At 36.8% G+C, this 18,455-nt stretch overlaps 1 protein-coding gene across 2 annotated transcripts in view; it reads left to right on the top strand.

Moving 5' to 3' along the window:
* PARG (poly(ADP-ribose) glycohydrolase) overlaps positions 1-18,455 on the top strand; it is a 61,474-nt gene that overhangs the window by 26,021 nt on the left and 16,998 nt on the right. For both annotated transcript variants that reach the window (XM_032695126.1, XM_032695125.1), the window contains exons 8-12: positions 2,120-2,212; positions 4,222-4,379; positions 13,181-13,260; positions 15,703-15,763; positions 16,401-16,476. In XM_032695126.1, the coding sequence (XP_032551017.1) occupies positions 2,120-2,212; positions 4,222-4,379; positions 13,181-13,260; positions 15,703-15,763; positions 16,401-16,476 (468 nt within the window). The remainder of the gene's footprint in view (positions 1-2,119; positions 2,213-4,221; positions 4,380-13,180; positions 13,261-15,702; positions 15,764-16,400; positions 16,477-18,455) is intronic.

Here is an 18,455-nt window from a genome sequence, read left to right as displayed (position 1 = left end):
ATTTGTATATTACTTGGATTCCTCCTCTGTTTTATCAAATGATTTTTGTGTTTCCTGGGCTTGCTGTTCTTTTTAAGTTCTTGTTTCATTTTAAAACTTTACATTAAAACCTTGTTTGCATGTCTTCACAAGCAGCATACATAATACATAGAAAGTAACTGTGTAGGTCTGGGTATTGTTTTATTTTACCCCTTTTCCCTACCGGAAGTTGTTTGTCCTTTGAGCATTTGTTTGTGTTTTGGTTTTTAACTTCTTGAGTACTCTTATCCCTCTATATTACTTGGACTGGGAGAGGATAGAGCAAAGATATTTCTATAGTTATTTTCATGATCTCAGAAGAAGAGACGTTGTAGCCTTTAAATGATATTTTCAGCCTTTATAGGGAACAGCATGCTTTGAATTAGAGGCACCAGATTTTCCTCTTCTCAAGAGATTTGCCAGTATCTTTTTTACACTCTGAAGGCTGTATGAGACTTTCCATTGAAATGTGAATTACAGTGCTCTGATCATATGGCTAAAAAGATCACTTTCTGTGATTTCACAATTAGTCTTAAGTGTTGCAGAGACCAAAGTTAATAATACCTTCATGCTGTTTCATCTGTTCTGTCTGCTCCTGGTTTTGTGTGAAATTGGTAGTAAATCAAATTATTTTCCAAGTGTCACTCGAAAAATAATATTCTGTAGTTTTAAAGCCACCATTTTAGAATTTGAATTATTTTAATCTAGAAACCGTTAGAGATAGTGGTCTCAAATACACATTCCCTGGGTGCAGGGGAAGGAGGGAGGCAGCAGGCTGAACTGTGACCTTTGGATTCCGCTCCCCAGCTGCAGTGCAAGGTGTGTGTTCTATTCTCTCTGCCTTTTGCCTTAAATGCAGCATGCAAATCTAACAGCCAGTCACATCTGCTGCCTGCATCCCTAGATCAGGGGAAAAATTTCTACTACAAGGAAAAATGTGCTTTTCTCTTCTTGATCTTCCTTCAGCCCATTCATATGGCAGAATGTGAGAGTTTTGAAGCTTTTGTGCTCCTTCATGTATTGCAGCTGCACCACTTTATGTTGCTTTTCTTCTTACACCTCCTGCCCTAGATTTTCTTAGAAGAGCATTGCCCACCATAAAGAACTTTTTGCATCTTTTAAAAACAGGTGTATGGTACATGAATAGGGGTGTGAGTGGGTTCATCTAAAGCCTGGGGTTGTGATGTTGAGCTCAGAACTGGCTGCTGCAACTTGGAAGAGAAGCTCTGGACTTTCTCTGAATATATTGGCTTGAGACACTTTGGCAGCTAAACATGTCAACGGTGGGCTAGACAGTATCAGGGAGGGAACTGAGAAAAGGGCACGAAGGATTTGGTGTGACTTGTCTTGAGTATAAAAGCTTTGAGAAGCCTTGTGAAACATTGGTATGTCCATCTGTTTTCAGTGTTGTCAATTCTGATCTTCCCTGCTCAGGAAGAGTGTTAGAACAGGTAGAGAGAGAGAGAGGCAGCTTAAAACAGTCACAGTATCAGCTGTCTTACAGCAAGAGATGGAAAAGATTGCAGCGTGTGGGACCAGGCAGGCTGCACCCACTATGTAATCCAGTGGCTGTGGTTCTTGAGGGAACATGGTGGGGATGGATGGCAGAAAATGCCCAGAATTGAATCCTCTTGCACAGGATTTCTTCTTTCTGCTGCAGAGGCCCAATGGTCTGAGCCAGGAGTGCATTTCAGCTGCCATTAACAGGGGAATGTCACAGGTAATTGTCTTGGACTATGACCTGAATAGGAAATACAGGTAAAGCATTCCAGTACCTCTGTGGTTAGGTAGGGATTTTGCAGTTGAGAATTTGGTTCATTGCTTTGGAAAGAGTCAAATGATAACTTCATTCAAGGTTCCTTTAAAAGGGCATTTGGTGACATGTTTTCTCAACTGCAGCTTTTGAGAGTTGTTTCTGTATTTCCATCAGTGGATTACTGCAAGGTAAATTCAGTGAGGTACCACCATGAAAATATTACAGATTTGCACAAAGACTTATTTTTTTTCTCGTTTCTTCTGGATGGGTCCTATTTCCAGAAACTTTCTGTTCAGTCATTATTTCTGAGGTAAAATGCTTTTTTTCCTCCTTTGTTTTTAACAGGTTCTTGAAGATGCAGAGGCTCAACATCTCTTCCAATCCATTCTTCCTGATATGGTCAAGCTGGCACTCTGTCTCCCTACTATCTGCACTCAGGTAAGTAACACAGCCAGCAAGTGTTCTGTGGCAGACCATTCTCTGCAAACTGTAACTGATGGCTAAGGCCAGAATATCCTGTTATCTTCTTAATAAAGCTATAATTTTTGTGTTGAATGCAGCTGAGGCCTCGGGAGCAGAACAGACAATACACATCTGAAATTATGTAATAGCATGTAAAAAAAAAAAAAAGTAAATCTTACTGTCATAGTTTATCCTGGGCTTCAGTAATACTTTCCTTTCCGTATGCTTTTCATTTCTTAAATGAAATGACCATGCAACATTTCAGATTGTAAAATCACACTTAGAAACTGGAACAATTGGATAATCCTTAAACATCTAATTTTTTATTTTAGAATTTTTTTAACCCTAGAAGTGGTATTTTCATAAAGCCCTCATTTGCTTGGGAACACATTGTGTTCTGCTTAGAGCATATAATATGTGCATGCATACAAACCTTAAATAATTCTTTATGAATGCTGTGGGAATTAGTTCTGGAAGTAATAAAGCTGATAAAAGTGAATAGGACTGGTCAGGCGAGGATGTAGGTAACACATTAGCAGGGTAAACAACTCTAATTTGTAAACTTCTTTGTTTTCATTTTCCAAATTGATTCTGTTGAACAGGAAAATCTCCCCCTACTTTGTTATGCTGTGAGAGTCCTAAAGTAGATGCATAATTTCAAACTATAAATATTTCTTAAATTTTTTTACTAGTAACTTGATGAAGGAAGTTGTTTGAGACTGCTGTGAAATTTCTGAACACAAAGTCAAGCACAAGACCTGCAAGTTCATGTAGTAATGCCTTTTATAAAGATCATGTACTGTTAGGCAATGTAAATTGTGAAGACCTTTGTCAGACTCATTTCTTTGGTTAGACTTAAAGCTAAATTTGTTGCAGTGTAACACTATCCAAAATATTCTGGTTTTATAAGGTTTTAGAACTTATTAGAGTGAGCTGCTCAGGCTTTTTTATCCTTTTAGCTGTATGACTTCAGACATCATAGTATAGTGTGTTAATTAAACTGCCAGAAGACAGAATGAGATTCAGTGAACATGAATGTAGTAGTTACAAGAATGAAGGAAGACCTGTTTGTTTTCTGGAGTAAACAGGGCTGTGTATTCAACAGTCTAAATTAGCAGCAGTTTCTGTATTCACAACTGAAAGGATGAAAATGTAGCTGCTCAGCTCTACTGGAGCCTGGCTAATGATGATGGCTGAGAATTTTGGAAGAAGAGGTGAAAACTATTCTCTTTCTCCTGTCAAGTGGGTTTACTGTAATTATTACTCCTAAGCAGTCAGAATGATATATCCCCCCCACACCACATATTATCACATAATTAAAAAACCCACATAAAATGCCATGAATGCTGTGAGCCAAAGTTCCAAATCAGGAGGCTAATGCCTGATAAAAAAGATGTATAACAAAGTGAAGCTGAGCTTTTTGTTCATTCGGCTTATAAAAGAAATGGATAATTATGCACTTTCTGCAAATACTGTCAGTGCTATTTCTTAAAGTAGGATGGAAAAAAAATTCAAAAAGAGTCACAGAGTTATGACTTCCTTGTTTCTTTGTAAAATTTAAAGCAGGGTTATTGTAGCTGAAAGCATTCCTTAAGGGCTCTTGAATACAGCTATTGAACGTGGATTTTTACTTCAGTTTTTGACATTGTCCATTTGCAACATCTTGTCTATTTTTTCCCCCTCTCCATTCCCCATGGTTTTGTTTGATAACTTGTGTTTTCCTGATCTTTCTTTTTATTATTGATTAGAAATCTGCAGTTTCTCAGGCGAGCCTTTTCTGAATTGTCTTGAATAAACTGTTCTTGACTTTAATGGTGCTGCTGATTAAAGGCTTTACCAACGGCCTAAATTACTCTTGCTCTAATATAACAAGTGTAATTTTGTGCTCCTGTTTTTTCTTTCAAAAAGGGTAAGCTAATTATTTTTCTCTCTCCTTCCCTCCCTGCCCCCTGCCCCTCCTTCCCCCTCACTTCTTTTGTTGGTAGCCAATACCTCTACTGAAACAGAAGATGAATCACTCCATCACCATGTCACAGGAACAGATCGCCAGCTTTCTGGCCAATGCTTTCTTCTGTACTTTTCCACGTCGCAATGCGAAGATGAAGTCTGAGTATTCTAGTTATCCAGACATTAACTTCAACAGGTATGGCACTCTGGAGTAAATGAAGCCGATAACCCTCCCAGGAAAATATTACTGGTGTCATTTGGGAGAGACTGGTTTGTTTCATGTTTCTGTTGCTAATTCCAGTAGTTTGCTGTCTGGTTTTTTTTTTGTCCTCTAAGGGACAGGAAAACTGTGCAACTCTGCAAGAAAGGATCCTGTGCACAGGAAGATATGATTAATATTCCCCATTTTTTTTCTTCCCCCTGCGTGAATGTGCGCAGACACACTCCTGCTCTGGCAGGAGTTAATTAATTAATTATCAATTAATTAGATTGATAAAATTCCCTACCTCCTCATAAGCCAGTCATCTGCAAATGGTATATTTTAGTTGAGCTTGAAGTGTTCTATGTGTTTCACTTAAAGGTCAGTGTTTCCCCAGCCATGTTTCTGTTGTCTCTGTGTCATCATCAGGGGTGATCTACACATTAAGTCAGATCAATAGGACTTTGTTCTTCAGCATCCATACAATCATTTTAAGGCAGTTGTAGAGCTGCATGTTAAAGTTAACCTGTCCTTTTTGCTGCAAGTTAGCATAGAGAGATTTTAAGACCACAATAAGAATTTACCTAAAGATACTTTGATTTCTGAGCAAAGCTTTATTCTTTTTTCCTCAGTGCTAGCTTGCAAACAGATTTGATTAGAAATTTTTCTTCACATCTTTGTTATAATTTAAATATTCTTATACCACTTTTAAATGAGGGAAGAGGATGGAGACATTTTCTGCAGCAGAATATTATGGTTCACGTGGAATTGTAGATTAGAAATGAGGGTTTGTTTCTTGGCACTTCCATACAAGTCTGTGTAGATCCACCTTAAGTCTGGAGCTGGGATAGATAATTGATCTAGAGCTTTTCTTATTCCTTGCTGTTAACATATGTGGTGTATGTGCTCTGACAACTGAGATGAGATACAAAAACAGTGTTCCTTGTGATCCAGGACACTTGGGTGCGGGTATCATGAGAGCTGTATTACACCAGAATTTCCTGCAATAAATTGTCAGGCATGCTGATAAACTAATAATGGCTTTGGTGCTTGCTGCCTTCAAGGGCTTTCACAGGTTTATGTAAATTGTATATTTCAGAAGGGAGACCAGGGGCACTGTCTTGGTGTTTATTCCTAGAGTGCAGCGGGTGTGGGTGGGCATTAATATGCCATTCAATTCAGCGTGTTTTTCTACCAGTAGTTCACAAGAACAAGTAAATGAAAAATACCATTGATGCATTAAAAAATATTGATGTTCAGACAGTGAAAGAGGACAGAAAAGGTCTGGAAGGAGTTCTGTTTGACCACACACTTCTAGCTGTATTTTATGGTATTTTTAAAGGACTTTAAGCTACCATTTTTTGTTGTAACTTAAACATTCTATAAACCAAGTGGTTAAATTTCTTACCAACTACAGAATAAAACACTGTTAAATAACTGGAGTAAATTCATATTCTCCTCTATGAACATTTCAGAGCAATGTAAAGTCACAGTAGTACAGTGAAATACTTGGGGTGTAATACTGTGAACTACTTTTAAATAAAGAAGCCTTGGCAAATTATTAGGTAAATAGTTTCCTGCCACAGACTTAAAGAATGACCAGTATAAAGTATTAACCATTCAGAATTTTCTGCCCTATTCCAGTCAGTCCTCCATTGTTTTCTGACTTGGCTTCCTGATGCTCTCACTCACAGGAAGTTCCAACAGTGTTGTTTAGAAGGGGAATACAGCAGACAACCTGTATAAGGCAGAGGCTTTCCTCTTGCCTTATGGATGAAGTAATGCTCAGCTTCTAGTCACATGGGATAGAAAGCCATTTTTATTTGTGCAAGAGCAAGAATAGTGTTGCCAAACTGGAGAAAAGAAGGGAAGCTGATGTCCTCTTGTTCTTGAGGATTAAAAGTGGCTCTTCCTCAGTGTTTGCCAATTTATGCATTTATTATATAAGTACAGTTTCCCTTTCCAGTCCTTTACTTTACTTTTAACCATTTGTTGCAGCAAATCTACACCCCTATACCCTCTGTACTTTGCATTCGATAATAAACAGATTAGTGAAGTAGAATAAAAGGTATGACAGGCAGTGGGTAAAATAAGAGGGAATGTGTTACTGAGAGGGGGACTGGCAGGATAAAAGCAAAAGGATATTGAAGGTTAGTGGAGAGACTACTACAAGACTGTATAGTTGTCTGTTACTGTATATAACCTGACTTAGTTAAAATCTAAAAGGAGGAGGGAGAAGTATGCAATTTCTTTTTTCCTCCTGCCAACCCTGTATTTTCTAACTCTTCGAAATAAGTTCTTTAGTAGCAATGACAGAGTAAAATATCATGTTTTCAACTGTTGTTTCAGGCTTGCAGTGATGACAAGGTTTGATTCACTGCATTGTGTATTTTCAGCTTTTAAAAAAAAGTCTTTTGTGAAGCTGGATATACTCTAAAGGCAGTGGGCAGTGACTGAAATTAAAATGCTTGTGACTTCTTTTTTTCCTGTTTATAACAATGTTTTGATGTAAAGGCTTTGGAGGCTGCTGCTCTGCTCTCTGTGCTTAGCAATGGGCATAACAGATTGTTCACACAGCAACCTTTTGTCCCCATAGTATTGTGGTCTGCAGCTTTTTCCAGACTTAGTTCTTTCCTCAGCATAATTCATCTGCTACATGACTGTGAATGAATGACTTTGTTCTTTGGGTACCAAAAAATATTCTGCTGTGGTTCGCTAATAAAGCAACATTACTGAGTGGATGCATTTGAGGGGTCTTTTTCTTTAGCAAAGGTGGTGTTCCTTGATTCCACTCTCCATGTCCTGTCCCCATTAGTACAAAAGGCTTCCACCCCTCCCCTCTACTCCTTGAGACTGAAATACTGAAATTCTTGGCTTTAAAGTTAGTAACACAACTATGTAAGTTTTCTTGTGTTTTTGGTTTTACACAGCAGTCTTTTTGCAGACTTCAACAATAGTGCCTTTTTATAAACTATGAAATAGTTATGGTTTTTTCATTTAAATGCTGTTATGTTCCCTCTTTCCCCCTAGTCTTCTCCCTGCTCTAGGTTTTTATGTGGTATTAACTACCATATTGTAAGTTCCACCCCTACTCCCCCCAAGGTACGAATCTGTTTGACAAAACAGCAGCCACTCAGTGCAAGATGTTGAAAATTTACTCACAGAGACATAACTGCAGCTGTTTGGAAGGAGGGCTGTTCTGTGTGTTAGTATTAACATACATCATCTGTGCTTTACCTCTCCTCTCCTGCCTGTTAGCCTTGCCAAATGAGAGGAGGAAAAAAAGGTGGCCATTCCTCTTTTGCCAGTGAAGCACTCAGTTTAATAGTATGTTGTGACACTGACTGTCTGTTTTGATTATTCATCTTGCTACAGACTGAAAGTCACCTGTGTATAATTAAATACTCGGTAATTTAATTGAATTCTTCCCTTTTGTACTTGGCAAGGTTGGGCCTATTATGATTCTTAAGTCATTAATAACATAATTCATTTCAAATATAGTTGATTAAAATGGAATTGGTAGTTTAAGAGCTTTAATATTTATGAATTCTAGTAGATAGAATGGCATCCATTCAGTGGCCAAACGTTGGATCATACTAAGTAGCATAATATACTGCTTCAAAATATCAAGCTAAATTTAGAGTGTTCCATTTTTCTTTTTAAAAACACTGCTTAATGTATTTGATGGCAAGAGATTGGGCACCTTTATGTAAAAATAACCAATCACAAAAGAAAGAAATAATTGAATTTACAATTTTATATATCTTATTAATGAATTTTTCATGGAAGTTGCATCCTAGTTGAATGTAGAGCCTGAATTGCATTGACTCTCTACATTTATGATGTTAGTTGCAGAGTTTAAAGTAGTTTCTTGTGGTGATAGTTATAATTAACCTTCTTTGGTGAATAGTTTGTGGTTTAATTAGGACTTTCATGAAAAATATATCCCTCTTGAAATATACTGAGGTCAAACCTCATACTTTCTTGCATTTATTTTTTATAAGATGCTAAAATGGATACCATCCAGTCTTGTTAGACAAGACTGCTCTTGGACATTTTTCTTTCCCACTGTTGACCAAGTTATCAGACCTGTGTTAAGACACTATAGAATTTGGTAATTTAGGAAACTATCTGGTTTGGTTATACGTGAAAGCAAAATACAAGGAAAAATATCTGCAATCTTGAGTCAGTGTTCTGGAAAGGACATAGGTTTGTCAAGGACCTGCTTTGCTTCTGCTGGGTCTTCGACCTGCTACAGATCTGTTCTTAGCTGTTGTGTCAAGTTAGAATAATTCATCTGTTTTTCTTATTCAAAAAACTCCCATAGTTGAAGTGGAGATGTTATGTATCTGTAGTAGCTCCCATTATAACTGAAGGTAGTGTGTCTGATGACATAAGCCTGGTGGGTCTTTTGGCACATATATTAGTGGATGACCTGGCCTGAAACCACCAGTATTCCACTAGCACTGAATTTCTCCATGTTTATGAAAGAAACCTTTAAAGTAACTTCAAGTGGTTGGAAATGACGGGAAAAACACGCTAGTTAAGATATATATCTTTTATGGAATATATAATACATGAAAGGAAATGGGAAACTGTATAGTACATTTATGCAGGAGAATTGAAATCTAATTTACCAGTAATGCAATTGTCTCTCCATAAACAACATCAATTACACAACACTAATGAATATTCTCTGGGGAATAAATTATTTAGTGACTCTCAGAGATGACTGAGATGCATTGCTCCTCTGAAAGGTGGTTCTAGATTTTCTGAGTTTACAGGCACTGATCCTACAAAACTCATTCTGTTACGCCTGCCTTGGGTATATGTTCTCATTAGCCATGGATGGAATACTTGGAGTATGATTTTATGAAAAAAAATTTAAATCAACATTTATGTTTGGTAAATGTTGAAATCCTCTTTAAATAGACAACTTCAAAAGGACACTGTTTATAACAAGTCTGGCATAATTACTTTGCTGTAGTGATTAAAACAGTACTTAATCTGAAGAGTTTTGTTAGCTTAATAAATATAATAATTTAGTCCAGAACTTAGTTGTACCACGCTGTTGGACATCTTTGGTTTTAGATCCCCAGGGTAAAACAAAGTGAAACAAAGTGCTTTGATAAACTGTGCTTAGTACTGGAAATCAAAGCTTACAAAGTATTTCATGACAAGTATGATAGTGGTTTTGAAAGCAAGGGAGTTTTATGTTTCTCTTCTGTTCCTAGAACTCCACTTTTTTTTAATTGTGCCATGGGGTTGGGAATTGCAGGAGAAAGACAGAAGAGATGTGCTCCCTGGTGTGACTGATGCAATCCTAAGTGATGTGGTTATTGAGCCATTCAGCACTATATTGGTTTTTCCTTCAGGGTGCTGTGTATCAGTATGAAATTTCAGTGGTTCCCATTAAGGTTGCTGGCAATTGAGGATGCTCAGCCATTTAGTCAAAATAGCCCTCAATCATATGGAGAGCAATACAAGTTGACAGTAACATACATAAACATACTATTTCCACTCCTACATGTGTGTATATGTCAGATAACCAGAGGCTTGAAATGCAGCAAGGTAGAAAAAGCAAAATACTTGGTTTATTCTCTTTTCCAAGTGTTTTATCATTCTATACCTTAGGCTAAAGCTCTGTTTAGTGATTAGCACTGTTGTTGAGGCCAAAGGAAATTGTTCAGTATTTTTGTTTCTGCCTTAACTTTCCATCCTTCCAACTGCTCGATCCCTTTACTTGTTGAAATTTGGCTATCCATAGTACTTCTTTTTAAGTCCTTCTTTCACTTTTATTTGTAGGAGAAAAATAATGTTTTAGTAAAATGTTTTATACTTGCTGGGATGTTATCTTTAGTGAGATCACACTAAAATATAAGAAACAGCACAAGTGTATCTTCAACTATAGTAATAAAGAAAAAGGCACTTTAGTGCCTGTGGGGGAGTCAAGGAAAAAGCACATAGTTAATTGTAGGGATCACAACACAAAATTGTGTATCCACACTTCTGCAGACAACTCCTATGAAATGCCATGGATTTATGAATGGGAAGTATTCTTTAGATTATGATCCATACTGTTCTTAATGTTCTTAAATCACGTTCCCGTTGCGTCATTGGCAGTGCAGCCTTTGAAGTTCCTTGCAGATTTTCCACCTGCCTCATCGCTGGAAGGAGTTAAGAGCAGGTTCTTTAGAGCTTTTGGCTCCAGCTTTAGAAGGTGGAAATGCTGGTTGAAAATAGAATTGTGAGTTTGCAGTTGAGACTGCAAAAAACAAAATTATTGATTTTCAAATGCTTTTTTTTCCACTAATTTTTGGTTATTTTAGGGAAACACTAATGCAAAACAAATGCACATGTTTTTTGTAATGATTATTGAAATTACATAAACTACTGCCTTGTAACTTTACTATAGGTTTGCTGACAGTTGTTTTAAATTTTCCCAATATCAGTTCTTATTATTTTTAATATTTTATTTCTCATATATAGGATTTCTCTTCAGAACAATTAAGTCAATTAAGTGTCTGAATATTTGCTAGGAAAGAATTTTCATTTAGCCACAATGACTTTAACAATCTACTTTATGTTTAAGACATTGTTCACACATCTACTTATGTTTTAAAATATCTGACTTGATTGCTTGAATAGTTAAGTGTATCTCTGTAGAGGTCTTCTGTGTGATTAACATTCCCACTACCGGGGCCTGGAAGCTGGAGAGCCAGAGATGAATTTACAGCTATATTTGGTGGGCAGCCCTGGGAGCTTTCTTAGCTCCAGTACCTGCTAAATTTAAGTTTGCTGCATGGCAGTGGGAACATCCTGTACAAAGCAAAACAGCTTACATATGCAATTGCCAGTAATATTTCAATTGCTTCACCTGAAAGTGAGCTTGAAGTGCTTTGCATTTGATTTACAGTGCACTTCATTTGGATGAGTTCTTTAATTGGAATTAATGGGTTTTGGCCCTGGGTGTTTCTGTCAGGAAATTATGTGGTTTGCACTTGGATTTTTGGGCGGTTTTTTTAGTAGGATCTGTGCTGGAGGAAGAATTTTATTTAATATCTAGTGATGCCTCGATATAGCTTTAGTCTTTAAAATATTTGCTTCAAAAATAAATTTTCCCATAATGTTGCCTAATTGATCATTTCAGAAATAAGGCTCAAGGTTAAAACATCCGTAACTTTGTCGTGTTATGTCCTGAGTTAAATTAATGGGGGAGGACTGGGCCATTTTCAAATCATGTAAAAATCACTTGCATTTGCTGTTGCATTCACAAATATGACTGGTTTTGGCTTGATCTGACTTATTTCAGGCATAGTTTTTCAAGTTCTGTACCACTTCTGCCCGATTTACTTGTTATACAGAATCATCAATCACCTTTGTGACATGAGAACTCTCTCCTGAGAGCTTACAACTTAAGCAAGATGTCAATTTGCTGTAAAGAGGCAAAAAAACCCCAAACTAGTAAAGGCATGATCAGGCTAATAAATAAATTAACCAGTTTAAAGGCTTCATAACAAATAAGACTTCAAGATAAAAGGTCAGAGTTAATTTAGGCATTTAGGTAAGACCTGCAGACACACACACATTAGCTCTTTTTATAAACCCTTGTTAGGTGTGCAGGCACAAACCCTTGATAGAACTTACATATTGGCCCATTTTAGAATAGACTGTATAAGTCTGGAGTTTGCCTTCTCTAAGTCCTGATTCACTATTCAAAGAATAACAAGTTAATAAAATTAGCTTCTGTGACTTAATATAGATTTTGGATGAAATTGATCTATTCAGCCTGTATACCTCGTAAGAATTTTCAGATACTGAAAAAATCTAGTTCACTTCACTGCTGAAAGCTGAATTCATCTGACAGAATTCTGGTTTTAAAGGCAAGCTGTCATTCCAGTACATGGAAACAAATGAATAATGTTGTGTCATTCCTTTACTTAAGACTGTTTATTGAGGGGGGGGAGAATCTTACATCCTCAGGGCTTTCAGTGGATCAGACATCTTTTAGTGAACTTCCTATTCAAAGGGTATTATTTCTGAAGTCACTGCTATTCTTCCTTCCAGATAAATTCCATTATGTGTTGCTGATAACAATGCCTTGTCACTCTGTTGGAAATGAAATTAAGTAATGCATTTTCAAGTTGCTGGAAGACAGATGATGCAGTAAAAGTATTTCAGCTAACCTTAAAAGAATACATTCACTTAGGGGCTAAAAATAGGATACTTCTTTTTAATGCTTTGGTTTTTTACAAATGAATGTTAGAATGCCATTAAAGCCCAGTGGATGGAGCCATTTCTTTTGGGGGAAGGTTTCCTTTAGAAATGCTGCTGGTGCAGTGCAGCTCTTGAAAGCAATACGGTTGCATTAATTGTTCTGTGTAACTCACTGAGCTGAAAGAAGGGTAAGACATCTGGTTCTTGGAGTACTCAACATACATGTTTTCACCCCTTGGTCACTTAATCCAAGCCTGTTAACCTTTGGATCTGCTGCAAATAAAACTGGTAGCTTTCCTGAATGTTGATATTGAACTGACATTTTTTTATATTAGAAGATTGGTACAGGTGAGATAGGCATTATCTTGGCATCTTCATCAGAAACGTAGCAAGTCAACAAACTTGTTACTCCTAAAAGGTTGTCTAGAGAGTTCTTTCTACAGTACAGCACTTAAATGCAAGGCTAATGTAATATGTGCATAATAATTATAAAAAATCAAATTGCAGTTAGTAAGTAGCATTAATTACTATGCACTATATCCCTGAAATCTAGTTGATTGCTTTTATTTCTTATTTTTCAGATTGTTTGAAGGAAGGTCACCAAGAAAGCCTGAGAAGCTTAAGACCCTTTTCTGCTATTTTAGAAGAGTCACAGAAAAAAGTATATCCTTTATTTTTTTTTGAACTACAAAGCAGATGCATGTCAAATTTAATCCCATTAAATTTAGAAATGGCTATGCAGCATTATGATGGAAGTGTCTAACAAAAGCCAGCTTGCAAAGTACACTGATATTCATATACAAATGATTACCATATACATGATGCCTGCAAGCAAATTCTTGCACAGGGCTTGTTCTGTTTTCTTTTTTCTGATAAATATATATATATATATGTATATATGGGGTGTGTGTAAAATCCAGAGATATATATTCACCCCCTTGTAGAGATATATATATATATATATATATATATATATATATATATATATAAAAGTGTGTGTGTATATCATTGTGTATATGTGTAGACATAAATATATGTATAATGTTTGGAATATATGCAACTACTTACCTCACAGCATCACAGTGAGAATGTAGGGGGAACTTGGCACCATATACAGTCATTAAAATCACAGACTTCAAGATTTGGAGTCAGGCTTCACATTTCCTGCACTACGCAATTCTTTGACTGGAATGTTTGTAGTTTGAGGGATTTTCCCCTACTTGTGTTGATATTTCAGGTATTTCCCTTCTATTGTCCCAAAGCAAAGCTGTTGTGAAGTTTGCCCACTTCAAATAAAAAAGTGATAGCAAGACATGAGATATCTCCAACTCTTTGAGAAATTAGTGCGTAGTCAGATCTTCTGTTATTACCATGAATTTGAACATCTGCACAAGCTTTCAAAAATAGATTTATTTTTGTGATAACTGTATCATACCTTATGTATTGCATTTTGAGGGAGAAAGAGATTTTACTGCAGTAGCATACATCACATCTGCAGCAATATCCTTATTATAGTCTTTTTTAAAGAACCATTTTTTTACATGGCAGCATTTCCCTATTAGGTTCATATTTTCTCAGAATGTTTTAAAAGAAAGACAGCTTTAAACTATTAAATATAAGAAGCCCTTGGTTCAGTCCACCTTCAGTTCATCATTTTAATTCACCACAAACTAAATGCAGCTATATCCTATTTCAGCTGTCAGACTTTCAGCACTGTCAAGAGAACTAAATTTCTGAGGTAAAAAGTAAATTATGATTTATGTGTGGGACTGAGAAGAGATACAGTATACTAGTTTTTTTTATTACTTGAGTTATAAAGTTTTCATGCAAACCAAATCCTAAATTTAGGCAGCTGTCCCTGACCCACTATGCATATGAAATTTGTTGGGAACATGCTTTATGAACCTACCATATTAGATTCCCTAAGATTATAACTTTAAATAATATTTAATGAGATTCTTGAATACTCTTTTCTTGAATTAAAAATTTTTTTTTTTTTTTTTGTCTCAGGAATTCCTAAGACTGAATAATTCAGGAATTCCTAAGACTGAATAACTCTCTAAATTACTGTAATAATTTTGCAACTCTTTTTGCTGTAAATAGTAATTGAATTCTGTGTAAAAGGACACAGTGGAGACTGAAGACTTTGCAATTAAAAGTTGAATGCTTAGTTTGTAAAATACTGGAACTGATACCAAGAGTTCCCATCTGGAAAAGCACTTGATTACTGAATGCTGTGCACTTTTCTTAAGAGCAAGTAACCCTTTTTTTCCCCTGAACCCCTATAAATTGTGAAGAAAAGCATAGGACAGTTTAAGGCTTTTAGAAGGATGAGTTTGTGCTTTACATACTGTTTTGAATGTTTTCACAAGCCAGTGCAGTAGACTTACTGCAGCAAAGAAATGACTCTCAAATGAAGTTTTTTTTAGGATGGCATCACCTGATAAAAGGCTGATATTTCCTTTCTGTTGCAAAACTGAACTTTTTTGAGTAAAATAAGGAAAAAAGATGATACTGCATCCTTCCTGCAGAGAGCAACACCTCCTCTTTTTCTCTTGAGGACAGGAGTCTTTTCTCAGTTGGAATACAGTGAATTTCAGTAGCATCTTGGCAGGGCTGAAAACTGCTCGGTTTGGAATCCACTAACACTGCATCTTTATTGACATGGTAGGACTTTCTTGGAAATATGAGCTGCTGCTTCAGCCATCCATAGTACTCACTCTGTGGTTTGCCTGTTGGTACTGAACAGTAGCTGCTTTCAAAGGTGTACAGTTTCCTTTTTTCTAAGTGGCAGCACATTTTACTTCAATTACTGAGTCTTTATAGTAGTGTTTACTGTTAAAGGGAAAATCACTTAAGAAAAAGAACAATACTCAAACTACAAAGGTGTAAGAGAAGTAAATACTTTGATCTTCATGTTATTTGTCTTTAATTTGAGCATAGGCTGTCAGGGAAAGATTCAAAGCAGCTCTTGAGGAAAGTTAAGCTCTTGCTTTCTGCTAAGAATGACGATTGTAATTTTAAAAGCTTACCAATTAAAATAATCTAAGGACTAAAGCTCCCCTACTTAATGCATTTTCCTTTGGGATTGGTTTGCCTGTAGAACCTACGGGATTGGTGACGTTTACAAGGCAGTGTCTCCAGGAATTTCCAGACTGGGAGAGGTAAGTCAAACATCCTGTTAATGCAAGAAATGTCTTAAATCCATGATAACTGAATCTCATTCATTTGCAATTGATTCAGGCCTGGAAGAACTGCAGAAAACAATATGTGCTATGGATTGTTGCAGAAAGGAGCACAGAGGGAAGTGGGTGAACTGCCACAAGTAGTTTGTGTCCTGATTTGTCCATAAAGCCAACAAGTCTTAAGTTTTAAAACATAACATGTCTTTGGTGCTGTTGCTTGAGTGGGGAAAAAAGAGAGAGATGACTTGATTTAAGAAATGACATTAAGGAAATATAACAAAATATGGGTGATAACCAGCGTGAACACAAGTGTGGCAGTTTTCTTGCTGGTTAGCAAGTTAATGTGGGACAAGAAAAACACAAAACTCCAATTTCAAATTTGGGATTTTATGGTGAAAGAGGTGAAGAAACTGAACAATTTACTATGTTAAACCTTTACAAATTGTTTCTGAATGACAAGCATGTTTTCTTTAATCCTTCAGGGTTTGTGGTTTTTTTAAACCACCTTATGTTTAAGGTGTGTAAGAAGTTTGGGTTTGGCTGAGTTTTGTTTAAAAATTGTCGTGTGGAGGTTCTGTAATTGTCCTTTCTGTACAATATTTTTCCTCAATGGTAGATCTCAGAAAAAACTATCTAGACTGCATGTCACCTATGAAGGCACCATCGAAAGCAATGGACAAGGTATGCTACAGGTAAGTGCATGCAACAGTTAATGTGGCTTTATGTCATGTTTTTGTTGTACTTTTATGTTCTGCCAGCTTAACAAAGTTATTTGTTTACCCTCAATTGACTTAAATGACGAGATGTTATGCAATGTAAAAGAAACATCAGAATTAATTCCATGGGCAGTCTTACACTGTCAATGTTCCCCAGCTCTAGGTAGCACATGTACCTGCTACAGAAATGGCTGACAGAAAATCACAAGCCCTGGACAGCTTCAGGTCTTCTGGTTCAAGCCAGGATTGAAGATTGACAAGATAAAAGATTCAGGCTGTGATCTTGATGACTTGTCAAGGGTTTCAGTTTATTTTTAAAAAATTATTCTTGTGCCCCAGGCAGTGACCAGGTCAGTGGTTCAGGAGACTTTCTTGCTGCTGCCAGCACCACTGTTTCAGTCTGGGAGGCAGTCAGCAAAAGAAATTCATAAGGGGGATGTCCTCTCCATATCTATAGGAAGGAACATATTTGAGTTTTCAATATTTTTGTTTGCTTTCTGCTTTTCTTTTTAAAAAAATAGACTGCCTTCTAAAGTTCTTTTACCAAAAAAAAAACAACAAAGCAACAAAAAAACAAACCAACCAAAAAAAAAAAACCAACCAAAAAAAAATCACGCAAAAACCCCAAACTACAAACAAACAAAACCCCCAAAACAAACGAACAAAAAAAATTGGAACTTTCTTAGCAGGAACAAGTACTGCATAGGAAGAGAAAGAATAGGAGGACTTTTTTTTCCTCCAATGCTTTTTGCTCAGACTTTAAAATGTCTCATGACTTTATGAAACATGAGCATTCAAATGTGTGTTGAAATTATTAAGAACTCAGCAACTGCTCAATAATAGCCATTTTTATAGTGTTGCACTCTGTAGAAGTGAGTATTGCCTAGGATGTGATCTTCTTCCTCCTGGCTCTTTCAAGCCAAATATTTCAGCTCAGTTGAAGAGCAGTCACTCCAGGAGGGAGCAGGATGACCCAAGCAGGACAATGCAGGAGTCCCCAGTGACCCCAGCCTTGGCTGGCTGGCACAAGCAGAGCAGGGATGGTGACAAGAACAGTTCCTGCTGACTTGCTGGTGGCCATCAGCCAAAGGTGATGAGTCAGGGCACCAAGGACAATCCAAGACATCCAAGCAGGGACACCCAAGCACCAGCAGGGACAGGGCTGGGCTGGGCCCACCCGTGATGTGTCTCAGGAAGGTGGGGTTACTCAGCACAGTTAAAGTGCTTTTGGGGCCCTGGCACACTGAACATTTGAGTAGCTTACATGTAACTTTTTTTATTGTAGTCAAGTTCAGTAAATCTCAAACAACTGGAAATGTGTTAGTATTTCCAGGATAGACTAAAGGAGCACCTGCTGCTGTAGTGGCTGGCTCTTGGTGTGCTTTAGGCTTGCCTCTGACTCCTGATCAGTTTGTAATCCACACAGGTGTTCATGTCACTCCAGCAAGTTCTGTTCTCCTCCTGTATATGTGCTCTTATCAGCTATCTAAATAAAAACCAGTAAGAAGCTAATAGCATTTGAAAGATGAAGTGACTTTTTAAAAGAATAAATTTCTATGGGCAGTTAATTTGCATAAATAGTAATTACTTTATTGAATAAACAAAATCCTTGTAAAACTGTTGTTTGTATGAAACTGTAATTTGCAAAATGTGTACTATTGCAGCAAAAAATAGTCCAGAGCTTCTCTGTTTCAAGCAGAAACCTTAATAGTCAAAATTACTTGCCTTGTTCAAGTGCATTTCAAGGAGAATTTGTAGGGGATTCTGTTAGTGCATTTCTAGGAGAATTCATAAGGGGTTTTTGGGTATAGAACTGTTACAGGGACAGTGCTAATCTAAAAATTCTTCAGCTGAGGCAGAATGCTTATTAAAGGACAACTTCATGATTTTTCAATATCCCTAAAAAGCAAAAAGACTACTGTAATTTGCTGTTTTCATCTTTCACATTTACTGAA

This window comes from Chiroxiphia lanceolata, chromosome 8 (genome assembly GCF_009829145.1).
Source record: "Chiroxiphia lanceolata isolate bChiLan1 chromosome 8, bChiLan1.pri, whole genome shotgun sequence".
Lineage (NCBI taxonomy): Eukaryota > Metazoa > Chordata > Aves > Passeriformes > Pipridae > Chiroxiphia > Chiroxiphia lanceolata.
This window is presented reverse-complemented; position numbering and strand designations above follow the sequence as displayed.